Source organism: Ruditapes philippinarum, unplaced genomic scaffold, assembly GCF_026571515.1.
Source record: "Ruditapes philippinarum isolate M1 unplaced genomic scaffold, ASM2657151v2 ctg3989_1_1_1_1, whole genome shotgun sequence".
In the NCBI taxonomy this organism is placed as follows: domain Eukaryota; kingdom Metazoa; phylum Mollusca; class Bivalvia; order Venerida; family Veneridae; genus Ruditapes; species Ruditapes philippinarum.
Window position 1 is genome coordinate 132,770 of NW_026856833.1, and position 17,400 is coordinate 150,169.

The 17,400-nt window shown below is 32.8% G+C and overlaps 1 protein-coding gene across 1 annotated transcript; it reads right to left on the reverse strand.

The window, feature by feature from the left end:
- Positions 1-5,227: 5,227 nt before the first annotated feature.
- On the reverse strand, positions 5,228-13,703 carry LOC132747839 (cytochrome c oxidase assembly protein COX19-like). The gene is made up of 3 exons (XM_060737366.1): positions 13,543-13,703; positions 8,061-8,172; positions 5,228-7,630 (listed from the first exon to the last, which is right to left on the reverse strand). Exons 1-3 carry the CDS (start codon positions 13,634-13,636, stop codon positions 7,567-7,569), a joined length of 270 nt encoding a protein of 89 aa, XP_060593349.1. The 5' UTR covers positions 13,637-13,703; the 3' UTR covers positions 5,228-7,566.
- Between the last annotated feature and the right edge of the window lie 3,697 nt (positions 13,704-17,400).

The following is a 17,400-nucleotide window of genomic DNA, read 5'->3' on the forward strand; positions in this document are numbered from 1 at the left end:
AATGTTAATTATATTGCCAATCGCAAAAATAGATACAAGAGGGTCATGAAGGCCCTTGGTCGCTCACCAGAAACAACTGGTTTTCAGTGTTGGAAATTATCCATTGTCAATATTTTCTAATATTAAATTTGAGCATAGAATATGTTTAAACAATAATTTGAAAAAATTACATGACCTGGGGCATTTAAGCAGGCTTCATAACCTCTGATCCCCTTTCAAAATTCCATTTTATTTAGTTCCGCCCATTGTTTTCTCGTTTAGGGCACACGCTTTTTATTACTTGGGGACCATACGCCGCTTTTCATGGAATGGCACGACAGTGTCACATTGAAGGTTCCATGATAACCGCTGTATGAACACATCTGCAGATGTTTCTAAATTCAAAATTTTACTATTCCATGTTTAAATGTTGAATTCTGCTTAAGCCGTCGCTAGGGGGCGTGGACGGTAACTTGCACTTTCCAGTACCGTCCATGAAACAGGCTCAATCAAACCGAGCCTGCAACATTTTCAATTTTGCCGTGTTGGGCTTTCTTTAGGGATTCTGTATTTATCTATTTTATGATCACATCCATGTTATTTGTGCCGTGTGGCGGCTGTAAAAAGTCTCCCCGTACATTTAATCAATGATGTTATATTTTCGATCCTTGAAGATCGTTCAGCACGACATTTTTGGTGTGCTTGTGGTATTTTTAGTTTCAACTTTTCAGCATTTTCTAGTTGGGTGGTTCCAATATTCCTAAATGAATAATGTTGAATCACCCTCAGGATATGTTGCCTGCTTTTTAAATTTGTCTTTTGACGTCTTATCTGTGATACGCAGGCTTCATAACCTCTGATCCCCTTTCAAAATTCCATTTTATTTAGTTCCGCCCATTGTTTTCTCGTTTAGGGCACACGCTTTTTATTACTTGGGGACCATACGCCGCTTTTCATGGAATGGCACGGCAGTGTCACATTGAAGGTTCATGTTAACCGCTGTATGAACACATCTGCGGATGTTTCTTAATTCAAAATTTTACTATTTCATGTTTAAATGTTGAATTCTGCTTAAGCCGTCGCTAGGGGGCGTGGACGGTAACTTGCACTTTCCAGTACCGTCCATGAACAGGCTCAATCAAACCGAGCCTGCAACATTTTCAATTTTGCCGTATTGGGCTTTCTTTAGGGATTCTGTATTTATCTATTTTATGATCACATCCGTGTTATTTGTGTCGTGTGGCGGCAGTAAAAAGTCTCCCCGTACATTTAATCAATGATGTTATATTTTTGATCCTTGAAGATCGTTCAGCACGACATTATCGGTGTGCTTGTGGTATTTTTAGTTTCAACTTTTCAGCATTTTCTAGTTGGGTGGTTCCAATATTCCTAGTTGAATAATGTTGAATCACCCTCAGGATATGTTACCTGCTTTTTAAATTTGTCTTTTGACGTCTTATCTGTGATACGCAGGCTTCATAACCTCTGATCCCCTTTCAAAATTCCATTTTATTTAGTTCCGCCGATTGTTTTTTCGTTTAGGGCACACGCTTTTTATTACTTGGGGACCATACGCCGCTTTTCATGGAATGGCACGACAGTGTCACATTGAAGGTTCCATGATAACCGCTGTATGAACACATCTGCGGATGTTTCTAAATTCAAAATTTTACTATTCCATGTTTAAATGTTGAATTCTGCTTAAGCCGGTGCTAGGGGGCGTGGACGGTAACTTGCACTTTCCAGTACCGCTCAATCAAACCGAGCCTGCAACATTTTCAATTTTGCCGTGTTGGGCTTTCTTTAGGGATTCTGTATTTATCTATTTTAAACGGGGCCAATCAAATTAATATGAGCAAATTTGATAAAAGACTACCTATGAATGCTACAGATTAAGTTTGGTAATCCATCAATTAGTTCAATTAGGTCTTTAGAAAAGACGATTAAAGATATTTCTACTTTTAGCTTTAGCGGCCTCTTAAACGTGCCTATCAAATTAATATGAGCAAACTTGATAAAAGACTACTCAAGAATGCTATGACCATCCATCAATTAGTTCTGTAGAATAAGATGTTTACAGATTTTTTCTATTTTTAGCCCTGGAGACCCCTAAAAGGGGCCAATCTAATTAATATGAGCAAACTTGATAAAAGACTACCTAAAAATGCTACAGACAAAGTTTGGTGATCATCCATCAATAAGTTCTGTAGAAATACACGTTGAATGGTATTTCTATTTTTAGCTTTAGCGGCCCCTAAAAGGCGCCAATCAGTTTAATATGAGCAAACTTGAAAAAATACTACCAAAGAATGCTACAGACAAAGTTTGGTGATCATCCATCAAATGAAACATTTTATTCGATTAAACGACTATTTCAATAACAATTTTCAATGGCGTTGTACGATGGTACATATAAAACATTTAAATGGATAAAAGGATAAGATCTTATTTAAATAAATTAAAAATAATAGTGGAATCAATTCAAACAATAAAAATAACATTTAGAAAGCTTACAAACAAAGAATTCCTCCCTCAAAGAGCAAAACACACGCCAGTCTCCTATGATTTGTGTCTACATATGCATTAGTCTTCACCGCAAGAGTATGCAAACTGGAGTGATCCAACCAATATAGACACACACACGCACACACACAAGTTTAAAATAAGTAAAATATTTAGAAGCTGTATGAAGAATACTTTTATTATTATTTAAAGGAATTAAAAAAAATTTAACTCATTATCACATTTGTACTTTATCAGATCACTTTTCTATCAGAAAAAAACAGAACTATATGAATATCCAAACTAGAAGTACCATGTTTTCAGTTTACTTTTGAAAATGTCTACAGAGTCGGACTGACGAATGTCTATTGGAAGTTCGTTCCAAAGGCGTGGTCCCACCGTACTCAAACTTCTGTCGCTAACAGTTTTTTTTCTTATTGAAGGGAACAACATATCACCCCTCTGAAGAAGCTGCAGAGCGAAGAAGTCTTGAAGGAATTTTTTCAGACAAAAGACCAGTCAAATAAGCAGGTGCATTGCCAATGGAACTGTTTTGAATTTCACACTGGGATATTCCATAAAGTATTGCATTACAGTAATCTAAATGAGAGATGACGAGAGACAAGACTAATATTTCGGTTGCTTCTTTTGTGAGATATTTCTTGACGTTTCTTTTTTATTTTCAAGTAGGTGAACATGGCAGTGTGGCATTTGCGTTTAACATGGTCTTTGAAATTGAGATTTTCGTCCAGATATGCACCTAAATAACGAATGCAGTTCTTTGATTCGATTTCATCAAAGGCAATGTTAATTTTGTCAAGAGAGCATTTTGATAACGGATGTTTGCTGCCAGACTCGATGAATTCAGTTTTTGTTGTATTCATTTTTAATCTGTTTCCATTCATCCAATTGTTTGTTTCAAAAGCACAGTTTTCAAGAGTTTCTATGGGATTCATTTCTGCATTTTCGTTTGACGGGTTGAAACGTACGTTTTTCCGTGTGATCGTCAGCAAAGCCATGAACCGTGACTGAAGGTGGTATAATGTCAAAGAGCGTTCCGGCGTATGTGAGGTTAAGCCAAGGACCAAGACAGCTGCCTTGTGGGACACTACATTCCAGTGAACGCGCAGACGACAACGACGAGTTTAAACTGACACGACAGCTACGAGGACACAAGTATGAGTTGATCCAGTCAAGCGCGGTCGAAAAAAAAACATATTGTATAGCGAGCGCATCCAACAAAATGTCGTGGTCTACTGTATCAAAGGCAGCACTTAGGTCAAGTGCAAGCATAGCTGTTACCTCCTGTTGCTCCAAACCGTCCAAAATGTCATTCACTATCAGCAACAGAGCTGACTCACATGAATGGTGTCGACGATATGCGGATTGGTTTTGGGGAAGCAGGTTGTTTTCATCTGTGTGAGCGTTAAGTCTGAGCAGAACAGCCTTTTCAATCACTTTCGATAGAAAACATAGGTTACTCACTGGTCTGTAGTTTGAGAAAATGAGATCCACTCCTACTTTTTTCAACAGGGGTCGTAAGAGCGCTTGCTTCCGCGATTTTGGAAATACACCTTTTGATTGTGATAAGTTAACCAGTTTATTGATTAATGGAAGAAGTTCATTCAGAAATGATTTCAAAACGTGTGTAGGGAGGATATCTAGCTCACAAGATTTGGTATTTAATTCATTTATTATCTTTTTCACTTCTTCCATGCTTAATTCAGCCACAGATTTCAGGGATGGCACATGTTTTGCTTTCGGTTGGTAATGCGGAAAGTTAGTTAGTAAGTTTTGTAGAAGAGGATGTTTAAAGGTTTTTCTATTTTTAGCTCTAGTGACCCCTTAAAGGGGCCAATTGGAATGACATGAGCAAATTCAAGTGTGACTGTCACAAGGATGCTACAGACCAAAATTAAAGTAAATCTGCCAAGCAGTTTCAGAGAAGAAGACGATTGTTGACAAATGACAATGGATGGCGGAGCATCCCCTTTGATACTAATAGCTCACTCTGAACCTTCAGGTCTGGTGAGCTAAAAATCGGTTCAGCAAGTGGTACTATCTACACGACCATCCTTATAACAAGTAATATCAATTCATAGTCTAGACCACCTGCAAATATCCGTTAAATTTTTATATTGTAAAGGATTTATATTCAATAAACTTAAACCTTGCATGGCTACGACTGGGAATAATCTAAACAGCACTATTTGCTATTTTGTCAGTACAAAATTTAAATTTTCCTAAAACTATGTAGAATGGTTTTGTCTGATTGAAAAGTAAGTGCATTCAAAACGTTTAGCTTGAGAAGGGTCAGGCCATCTAAAAGATCAAAATTACAGTGTTTACTTAGGTCAATTTCTTTATAAGAAGGTTGTTTACTTTTAAGCTATATCAGTTAAATAATGTAGTTCCAAATACAGAGTAAACATTTTGTTTTATCCTTAACATGCTGAATTTCTTTATTGGACCTTTTCAGCTACATCTTTTGGATCTGTCCAGTCACTTATATAATTCTGCACCTTTCTTTAAAGCCTGCAATGATTTTAACACAAGAACGTCAAGATTTTCCTTTGATGTACACACTTGCCAGGCAAGGGGGTGAGGGGGGGGTGAATGTGCCCCATAGTAAAAGACTTCCATATGAATAATGTGCAATTGTCAAAACCAAGCTTTAAAGCATTGTACTTATAGTAAAATAAACTTTCATAAATGCTAGATGAAATAAATTTTCATAAGCTTGACAAATCTGTATAAATATCTTTATTCAGTGAAAAAAATCATATTTTTACATGGACATATTAAATAAATTTACAGAATACCGGTGAGTCACATAGGAAATAAATGAGCAAGCATACATAAACTGTACAAATATTCATGTATGAAGTTACAAACAAGAATTAGACAAGTAAAGAGACTTTCAGTTACCAAGACTTCCATTCATAAAGATATACAACCTCCACAAATATTTATGATTTATAAAAATCAATGTAATTTCTCTTCAACACTGAAGTCAAGATTGTTTCATGTTGCTATCAACATACTAAATGTTAAAGTATGGCTGCATTGAGTTTCAATTAAAAAATGAACTTAAAAAACTGAGTCAACAAATTTACTGAAAGCCTTGCTTGCTTTGGTTAAACTAGGTTAAAGAAGGTCTTACAGTACGAATGCTTATCAAAAAATATTTATGTCATATTATAAGTGCAGCAACAAAACAAGTTTGTGAACAAACTTATCATGTTTTGTTCAAAAAGATAAAGAAAAATGAATTAAAATATTCTGTCTGAAATCATTAACATCTATACTGCATGTTTTGTAACATCATTTTTCATTCTTTATATAGTTTTATATACACAGCTCAATTTTTTTTATTGTTTTATATCATAAATATAATGTTCAAATGAAGATGTATCAATATTGTAAGTTCCAAAAAGTATTATTTGTAAAGATATTACCAAATTTACATTTCATGTTAATAAATGGAGATAATCAGAAATGTTTTTTCTATAAAGGCTAAGTCAAATTTTCCAATAAGAAATGAATGCATTTATTTTAAGCATGATTATATACATATACATGTATAAAATTTCACTTAAATGTGGTAACAACCTTAATTACAACACACAGGATCTTTAAATGAAGAAATCACACCTTTTTTTTCCTCTAAAAAAGGAAGTTTGCTGTGTTAAAAATTTGTTATAAAAATTCTTGATAGGTTATATGACTGCATTTAAACAGTTGTTTGCAATATAACCCAGGCTGCTAGACAACCGTTGATATAATGTTGAATAACCTGTCAAAAATATTTAAAACTGATAGTATAGATGTGAGAAAATAATAGCTCTGAACATATACAACATGTTATATCAACAAGAGCTGTCAGTAGGACAGTAACGCTCGACTATTCTTAGTGCTTGATAGTAAAAAAAAATGCTTGATACAGTTACCTCCTCCTGTTTACAGGTTGGGGTAATGATGGTGAACAAGTGTGCAAAGTTTCAAAGCCATATGTCAATGAACTTTGAAAATATTTGAGGTATCACAAAAACTTTAACATAAATTCTAAGTCAAAAAAGGGGCATAATTCTGTCAAAATGCTTGATAGAGTTACCTCCTCCTGTCTACACGTTGGGGTCATGATGGTGAACAAGTGTGCAAAGTTTCAAAGCCATATGTCAATGGACTTTGAAAATATTTGAACTATTACAAAAACTTTAACATAAGTGGTTACGCTGACACAGACGCCGACACAGACGATCGGGTGACTGCAATAGCTCAACTTATTCTTATCGAATAGTTGAGCTAAAAAATAAACATTGCTATTGCAAAACAAATTGTCCAGTTTCCTGTAATATTTCTGAAAGAAGAATCTACTGTATTTTTTCTCACACAACAAATTTATAAATAGTATATATTAATAATTTATGCATATTCATTTCCTCTGATAAAAAACTAAGGTGGAGATTGGTGTGTTGCTCATGTTTCAGCATTAACTGGTGTAGAAACACACTTAACATCTTCACACATAACCTGTATCATATAGGAACATGTCTACGGGCATCTTGGTAGAATCGCCAACCTTTAATAGATAGCTTTCTCACATACACCGAGAAAGGTTCAATGTTTAAATTTGAGATTCAAACCCACAGTGGTGCTGTGTGTCAGCCACTCTGCCACAGATTTACACATCTTTATCTCTCCAGTTACAACTGGCAGTTCCTCAAGATCAGCATTAAGATGACACAGTCTTGAAAATTAGCTTAGATTTTCAAATAATGAAAATGACAAAGAGAATGTTTATTGTCTTCCACACAGGACACTATTGCAAAAAAAATTCCTTTTAAGATTATAATGAACATCACACAACAATTAAGTATTCTTTCATTTCAAAAATTATAACCAGCCTTTACAATGAACATTCTAATTTTCTTTGACATGTTCTCTATAACTGTCACCTCTTGATTCTAAATGGTATATGTTCTATCATTCTTCAAAAATGAAAGTTAGATGATTCTTAATGTATGATCACTTATAATTATACAATGACTGTCTCATGATATAATTGAAATGGGAAATGTCCAGTCATTCATCCTTCACAAGATCAGCAAAACCAAGCTTCTTCCAACTTTCTCGTTCCATAAGATTGCTGAAACAAATGTATTATCCTGGTCATTAAAAAGCTAGATAAATATTGTATACGCATGTAAACTTTTCTCTATTAAAGCAGTCTAACAATAGCAGATTTACCAGCCAACTACATGTACTAGTACATTTCTGTAGATATGTATACATTGTACACACATGTACCAATAGAAACTACTAAATTATAAAAAGTCATTGCTTTTTTATGATAATTGATTTACATGTATCAATAATAAAAACTGTAGGAAAGATAATTTCGGACACGTACATTATTCAAGAAAAGATAATTTCGGACATTTACATAATTCAAGGAAAGATAATTTCGGACATTTACATAATTCAAGGAAAGATAATTTCAGACATTTACATAATTCAACTATCTTATGAAAATCATTAAAACATGTCATTTAATAAGTTTTAGAATGTTGACTTACTGGTCCATCCTACATCCAAGGTATTCTTTTGATTGCATTCGGCACTTTGAACTGTCATTATCATTTGTCTTTAAACATTTCATAAACTCCATCATGTACTCCTTACATTCACCTGAAAACAGAATAATATTGACCTTTAAATCAACCAGAATGTATGGATCATGCCATCTTAATATTAGGAAGTTTTACTTTGAGTCCAACAGTAAACCACAGGTGCTTGAAACAAACGTTTTGTATGTTCTATATGGGCTATTATATACTATAAGATATACATAAATAGGCTGATTATGTAAAATATTTGAGTATGTGATTAGCGCCTGTGAGGTAAACAAAGTTTCTAATAGCAGATCACAGAAAACAGTATTTAAATTTATGATCATTGAACAAATGAAGCAAATTTAAGGAAAAGATAACACATGTTATTCCTCATTATATATGAAATCTATAACTTTATTGTAAATGTCATTCTTGCTTGTTTTAAATATTTCTTTATTATTTGAAAACAAAAGTGCTCCACTTCTAATCAGACAAGTCTATCATTAAGTTTTATTGCATCACAAAATCATTGTATGACCTAATTCAAAGTTTAATTGTCCAGTCAGTAACTGTCAGTTATAATCTGTTTCAAAGTCAAATCAGACAACAAACTATTTTGCTAGTAATTTTCAAATAATAGAACGTAATAAATGTCCTTGAGTTCTTCATTGCACATTTAACACAATTAAATAATTTATCAGGTTTCAAGGAATCATGTATGCAGATAAACATTTTGCTCTGATTGAATCATTGCAATTCATCATAAATTCAACATCAGCAGCATTTACGAGAATTCTACTTAGCTATTATGATAACTATCAACAAATATTTCTAAGACTTCTGTTTATATCCTTATCTATATGGATTTAGTGTTGCTCTAGAAGGAATTTTGGTAGGCTGAACTTACAACAAGAAATGAATGATCATTACTGGGATCCTTCGTATTACTGAACAAAATATGATGTTTTTTACTATCAAAAATTTTATTTAAAACCATAAAAAGGAATGGAATTTTACCCAATTTATTTGGGTTCTTAATACAATTAAACGTTCCCTTATCAAACACAAAATTGAACATTTTTTCCATGAAAATGTGTCTACAAAGTGGAGCATTATAAGAGAAAAAAAATGTGTTGACAACTCAATTAACTGGCCATTGTGTTTCACAGTATTTGAAGTCATGAATTGAAATTAATCTTTAAAGAATTAGCAAGGGAACTATGACTGTAGAATGAAAAGGTTAAGAGACTTGGAAAACCCCAAGATGTCACTAAAAATAGAGACGGTAGCCATCCTTGTTACGAAGAGGCATATATATGGGGTGTAATTTAGTGTAGGCCTAATGGAAATTCACATCAACTCAAATATCATATTGATCCTTCGTAAAACCTGTAAGTGATTAAGCATCAATTTTTATATTCACTTGTAATTCTGTTCTTTGTCATACAGGTTTATTTTGGTCATCATGAAGACTGTAAAATCCAGACACTATATTTTATTTACATTTCATGTAAGTTTCCTCCCTTGGTTTGAAAAATTGGGCGTTACCCGTTAGGCCTAACTTATAAAATACAACAATGATATACAGTACTGTTTGGATTAAATCTAAATTTAATGATTGTAGCGCAGGACCACAGGAACTTGAAATTCTATCAAATAACCAATATTAATTATAATATCCAAATATACCCCCTATATACTATAAAAAACAGTGGTTTTTTTATAGTATATCTGGAACATACGAGAGTATATAGGGGGTATATTTTGCATATTATCGTTAATAGTGATAGAATTTCAAGTTCCTGTGGCAGGACGCTTAATTCCTCCGCATGACCAGGTATGAAATAATATAGTAAACAAGCAATTATCATAGTATTGCAAGCAATCCATAAGTCCCCTACCGGTAAGAGCCCAAGCAACATTCTGAAGGGCCATTGGCCATTCACTTATGTTCCTTTTTAAATAAATTTGTTGAAAAAGTTCTTTAAAAGTGATCACAGGAAACAGTTTTTATGTACAGACAGACAGACGGACTGAAGGACACTCTAAAGTTATTTTTTAAACATCCCTGTTATCAAAATATAACATTTTTAAAATCCTATCATGATTGAAGAAGTTGGAGTAAAAATTACCAATTTTTCAAAAAAAAGTCTAAGTTCGCAGTATTGAACACTCACAAATGTTGAGTGATAATAAGAAACATTTATATGAAGTTTGAAGTAGATACATTCAGAAAAAGAAGTTATTAAAAAAAACAATGTTTTTTTTTTCATAAAAATTTTATGTTCAAGGGAGGTAATTCTGATAAATTTTGTGCTAGAGTTGTAAACCTTGTCACATATGATGTGGTTGATGACAAGCAACTTATATTTAAAGTTTGAAGAAAATACCTTAAGAAATAAAGTATTTATAGTGAAAAAACTTAAAAACTAGAATCAGAAATCTTGAAATTCAGTCTATTTGTTGCCATAGCAACCAGAATTTTCAACATAGGAAGATAAGAAAAGGATGTGCATAATTTCCATACTGCCATCTACCCATATGTCAAGTTTCATAAAAATATTTTCAGTACTTTTTGCGATATCACTGGATCCAGGTTATGTGTAAAATTTGCCATATTTTCAGTCTATTTGTTGCCATAGCAACCAGAATTTTCAACATAAGAAGAAAAGAAAAAGACGTGCATAATCTCCATACTGCCATCTATCCATATATCAAGTTTCACTAAAATATTTTCAGTACTTTTTGCGTAATCGCGGGATCCAGTTTTGTGGACGGACGGACTGACGGACAGACGGACGGAGGGTAAACCTAAAGTCCCCTCCGGTAAACCGGTAGGGGACTAACAAAAGGGCATGTAATTAAATAAAGAACTGAATCAACAAAATTTACATGAGAATGGTCTTGTTGTTTAACTTGTTATTTACTTCGAAATTGAAAGTGTGATTCAGAAGAATAGAATATGTCAGTACATAGAACATGAATTTATCTAGGCCAACTCAGATCAGCATCTGTTACACAAACATTTCAACATTTTAAGTTTTATTATTATGATACTTGTACATGTTTTAGTTACACCCATATTTTCATGACTGAGTACATATCAGATGCTGCTACTGATACGTGCTCAAGCATCATACTGGAAATTAGGTCAACTATATTTAAATAAAATAAAATTGAATCATTAACTTTAATTTATTTTAAAAATTTAAATTTTTTAAAAAAAATTCTAATCCTTTTTCTGATTTTAGGGTTGTGTACATAAATAGAATTCTTGTATGATGTAATTTTATGTGATGTTTGATTGTAATGTACAGTACAGCTCAAGCAATTTTTCCTATTTCCGCTCAGTCACCGCGGACACTTTTAACGGCGAGCAGAAAATCGCGGGGGACATACTATAGTATGCCACGGCGACAAATCACCGCGGACGGGTAGTAAAAAACCCTGCAATCCGCGGCGGAAAATCACAGAGATTTGCAGTGATTAATTTGCATAAAATGTTCACGTAAATGTACAACGTAGTCTTCTTTTAAAAAATCAAAAAGACTTACACTGTAACTGTTGATTTTAATCATTCAATAAAATTATTTAATTAGCCCGGCGATATTAATTTACATTTACCAGGGAAAATCACATCACAAAATAGTTCAATGAAAAAAGTTTCAAGAAAACGGAAAAGAAAAAAAAATATTAACGAAATCGGTAAACACTTTCAAGAAAATTAAATGAAGCTTTTTAATATTTTTTTTAACAATGTGAATAAGACTAGTTCTATCTTAATTCAATGTTGTTTGCACGTCAATTTAGATCGGCTACTGCTTTGATGTTGTCTATGTAAAAAGTTCTGCTATAACACTTAGTTTTTTTTTAGAAATTCTATTCATACTGGAAACAATAAACGCCACTTATTATATAATATACATGTACATTTAATAGCCGGCCAATCTTTAGAAGGTGTTAAATCCAATCAAGGAACTAATTTATTTATTCTTTGCTCAAGACCGCTTTATTAAGCAATTTACACCTACGTTAACTTTGCAAGATGTAATTACGAAATCTGATCAAAAGCCACAATTTTTTTGTGTTGTTAAATAGGACTGTGATGGGAAAATGCAAGTCGAGGATTTATTCTCCATAATGGTGAGGTGAGTGTCGTAGAAATAAATAAGAATCAATCTCATTACTTATTATACAACTACAGTAGTCCACGGTATGCGCTATTTAAAAATTTAGATCTGTGATCATGATGAAATAAACATATTTGTTACATTTTCTTTTCAGATCATAACCGTAAATGCGACATTAAATATTTAAAATAGAAAAATGTTTAGTTCATAAGTAAATTTGTGTGTATTATATGCTACGACCCACTTAAACTTTAGTTCTCGTCAATATTTGGAGGGAAGGTAATTAACACACATAAATTTAACAGAAAAAAATCATTTAAATGGATCAAAGAAATAATTAAAAATTCTTATATGATTGTAGCACTGTAAAATCAGGAAGGTTAAAATGGCTTAAAGCAGTTGAAATTAATTATGTTAAAAGTTACTACATACATGTATTAGGGTTTTAATTTTACACGCAAATCATTAAATTTTGTAATTATTTGCTCACCACAGGTGTTACCTCTTTTAAATATATAACATAAAGATTTTCTTCTATAAAAAATGTGTTTGAGTTCATTATATTTTACAGACGTACAGTAATAGTAATAAATGTCCTCGAATTATAAATAAACTAATGGTCACCCGAGAGAGCAAAATACCGCTGCAATATTTCACAGTGATCCACGGTGACAATATCCCTCAGTGCAAATTTCCCCCCTATCGAGTAGACGAGCGGAAAGTCACAACTATCGCAGGGACATCGCGGTGACAATCCACCCGTAAACAAATCACGGGGATCGGCAGACTTTGGAAAAATTGCTTGAGCTGTACTGTATATTTGCTTTTAATCATTTAATGCTTTCTTACCCATATTTATATGTGCTGATAAATCTTAACTGTTTTACAGAGTCTTTCATAAATGTACATTGATCTTCTTAATACTTTTATATATTTTCTTTTATACAGATTGTTTGTTTGAATTGTTATAGGATAATAAGTTTTGTCGGAAAATAGCTTATATAGCTAATGTTTATATGTTTTATGAAACCGACTTTAAATAAAGATTATCTTATCTTATCTTATAACTTTTTTTCAACATTTTACACAGTATTTATCAGTTTATGTTTCTTTATCACTCAATTTACTACTATGGTTAGCATGGTTATAGTTCTGACATCCATAACTTTGTATATTGCTTTTATTTTTACGTTGTACGACAGTAAAACTGTTAATAGATCATTGTCGTCTCTTGTACTGTTGTATCCATTATGCAACAAGTCGCGAAAATATATTACAATATGTGCTGTACAAATTGTTAGACAAGCTGTGCTTACCTTTGTGGTCAATAGGAAAACTTCCATTTTCAGGTGGTTTTGCACCATATCTATTCTGAGTTCCAAAGGCATTGATGACAGTTCCACCAGGCATCTTGTTGGAAATTAAAATTTGACCAAATTTCCTTTCAATGTTGAACACCACTAGATATATTTAGGTCAGACTATTATATTGATTTTCCTTTTTGACTAACATGACAATAATTCAGCTTTAGCTCAAGATCTGACTTTCAAGAATAAAACTGCGTGACACATAAAAACAAGCAATTATCATAGTATTGCAAGCAATCCATAAGTCCCCTACCGGTTAGAACCCCAGCAACATTTCTGATTTCAATTTTACCAGCGAATAAATGACACAAATGAACTTAAATCTTTTGAGTTCTAAGTTTGTCTATTTCACAGTAATGTGCTATGTTTCCCTGCCTAGTAAGGAAATTATGTTTATACAACCTTGTCATATTATTATGATGTGGGATTTTAAAGTAAATCCTATAAGGAATGAAGAATTTGGAGTAAAAAATACCAATTTCTCGAAAAAAATCTAAGTTCAAGGGGGACATAATTCTGGAAATAGTCTTGCTAGAGTATTTAACCTTCTCAAAAATGTTGAGTGAGAATAAGAAACACATATATGAAGTTTGAAGTAGATACATTAGGAAATAAAGAAGTTATTTAAAAAAAACGTTGTTTTTTTTTTTTTTTTCATAAAAAATCTAAGTTCAAGGGAGGTAATACTGATAATTTTTGTGCTAGAGTTGTAAACCTTGTCACATATGATATGGTTGATGACCAGAAACTTATATTTAAAGTTTGAAGTAAACACCTTAAGAAATAAAGAACTTACAGTGAAAAAGCTGAAAAATTTAAATCAGAAATCTTGAAATTCAGGCTATTTGTTGCCATAGCAACCAGAATTTTTAACATAGGAAGAAATGAAAAAGATGTGCATAATCTGCAGACTGCCATCTATCCATATTTTAAGTTTCATAAAAATATTTTCAGTACTTTTTGAGTTATCACTGGATCCAGTTTATGTGTTAAATTTGCCATATTTTCAGACTATTTGTTGCCATAGCAACCAGAATTTTCAACATAGGAAGAAAAGAAAAAGACAACCATAATCTCCATACTGCCATCTATCCATACATCAAGTTTCATAAAAATATTTTCAGTACTTTTTGCGTTATCGCGGGATCCAGTTTTGTGGACTGACAGACTGACAGACAGACGGAGGGTAAACCTAAAGTCCCCTCCGGTTAAACCGGTAGGGGACAATGAGCTTGTTTTTTATTACAGGTAAAACTAACATTTTTTTTAAGGATTAATCACAATTAATATACAGTACCCCAGGTGACAAAATACCCTAGAGACATTTGCTTAAGAGAACACCAGATCGGTATTCTCTAAACTATTTCTCATAATTGTATTTTCATCCAAATTAAGTTCAAAATAAATTAATTAAATTATACATTATAATCTCTGTACTGTATAGGTATTATCAGAAGGCGTTATCTGTAGCCACATTCAGGTAAAAAAAATGATAACATCTGCTTACAAAACAGCCTTTCTAACCAACATATTGCACAGCATCATCAAGTTCTTATCTAGAAATTTTTCTTGTCTCTGTTGCAGAATCAGAATTTGCTGAAGAAAATATAGACATGCGTCACCTTTTTATATTAATTTTTGATGGATAAGTCTATATTTGCTTTGCCCACAAAGCACAGTTTTAATTTAAGGACTAAAGTAGTGTTGATGACCTCTTCTTGAATAAAGAAATACGTTATCACTGTCCTGCACTTACAATTTAGTAAAATAATATTTGAAAACATGCTGCTTTAATAAGCATACTACTCAACTCTGAAACAAAATGTATAAATTTTGTAACACTCTTAAAAATGTAAGTTGTTTTTCTCATATGTTGATTGGACTCACTCAAGTTACACATTTTCACCTGAGAAAATGATTTGCACTGAATATTTCTCTGTCATAAATTTCCTTGTCACCTTGTTCAGGTTTTTGACAGATATTAACAGGTAAATTCACTTACACAGCTTTTTGTCTTAGTTTCACTCAAAACCCTGATTATTTAAAAAACAAACAAACTTGGATTCTGAGATTTAATGAACATGATGATAATACAATGTACATAATCATTAATAATTGTGTTTGGCTCAGTGTGACCATTCACTTGTCAGTGTGCCGTTAAAACCAACCAAACAAACAAAAAAACACTATACCAATGACCAGCATGTTCGGAACCTTACATACATTCACACACAAAACAATTCTAATTAAAACTGTTATTATCAGACAATCAGATTAGCCATGGATACACAATGAAATAAGACAAGAGGGCCATAATGGCCCGAAATTGCTCACCTGTTTATAGGCCCCCAGGGTGGGCCAAATTGAAGCCAAGGGTTTTTATTTGAACAAACTTGGTAGACACCCATTAGAAGATGTTTCATGATAAATATCTATGTTCTACCTCTAAGAAGATTTTTTAAGTTTTTACTATACGCATTTAAGGAAAAACAATGACATCCCCCCTTTCTTGGCAGGCCAAATTTTGTCCCCAGGGCTTTTATTTGAACAAACTTGGTGGACACTCACTAGAAGATAATTCATGCTAAATATCTAAATTCTAGCTCTTTGGGTTTTTCAACAGAAGATTTTTTTAAGTTTTTACTATTTACATATAAGGAAAAATCAATGATCTCCGGGGCGGGGCCAATTTTAACCCAGGGCCCTTATTTGAACAAAAATGGTAGCGACCATTAGAAGATGTTTCATGCTAAATATCTTAGCTCTAGCTCTAAAGGTTTTTTAAAAGAAGATTTTTTTAAGTTTTTACTATATACGTCATAAAGGGAAAAACAATGACCCCCTGGGGCAGGGCCAATTTTGACCCCAGGCTTTTATTTGAACAAAACTTGGTAGACATCTACTAGAAGATGGTTTCATGCTTAATAGCTAAGCTCTAGCTCTTTGGATTATTTTAAAAGAAGATTTTTAAAGTTTTTACTATATACAAATAAGGAAAAACAATGACCCCTGGGGGTGGGGCCAATTTTGACCCCAGGGCATTTATTTCAACAAACTTTGTAGACACTGACTAGATGATGTTTCATGACAAATATTTAAGCTCTACTTAAGCTCTAGCTCTTACGATTTTTTAAAAGAGATTTTTATTTTGTTTTTTTCGGTTGCCATGGCAACCAGAGTTCTGCTTGGAATTAAATTCTTTGAACAATTTTTAAAGTTGATTACCAAAGGAACATTGCTGTAAAGTTTGGATGAATTGGCTCAGCGGTTTATGAGAGGGATGTCGTTAAAGTAAAAGTTAACTGACGGATGCTTCCTTTATGAATATAATTTTCTTCTATTCTTCAGATTATATCTATGTAACTCTATTAAATCAAAATTTCAAAGTCCCTCCAGAGTGGCCAATTTTGACCTTAGGGTTAGTTTTATTTCTGGTATTATGATAGTTTATAACATATTTGTTTGGGTCATATCTTGGTGGTCAATTAACCAAACTTGTTGTTCTAGGTAACTAACCAGTAATTACCAATTTTTCCACAAGTGACCAACCTCTAATACCACATGACTTCTTAATCAGTGGTGAGAGAATTATGACTAGTATTGCCAGAGACAAATTGTCACAGAGAAATTTTGCCTCCCTTGAACAATCCATTCAGTGATCCCTGGATTACTAATCCAATGATCTCTGGCAGCTTCTTAATTTCGTTCAACATATAAAGATATAATTACGCTTGAAGCCCAAAATATATAGTATTTATACAGAAATTCATGCCAGAACTTTTAAAAATGTCATTTAAGCATGAATTG

Coding starts and splice junctions, on each gene's coding strand:
- LOC132747839 (XM_060737366.1), bottom strand. CDS start 13,636: ATGCCTGGTGGAACTGTCATCAATGCCTTTGGAACTCAGAATAGATAT. Junction 8,173..13,542: donor TTTTCCTATTGACCACAAAG/GTAAGCACAGCT, acceptor TTCTGTTTTCAG/GTGAATGTAAGGAGTACATG. Junction 7,631..8,060: donor CTTGGATGTAGGATGGACCA/GTAAGTCAACAT, acceptor CATTTGTTTCAG/CAATCTTATGGAACGAGAAA.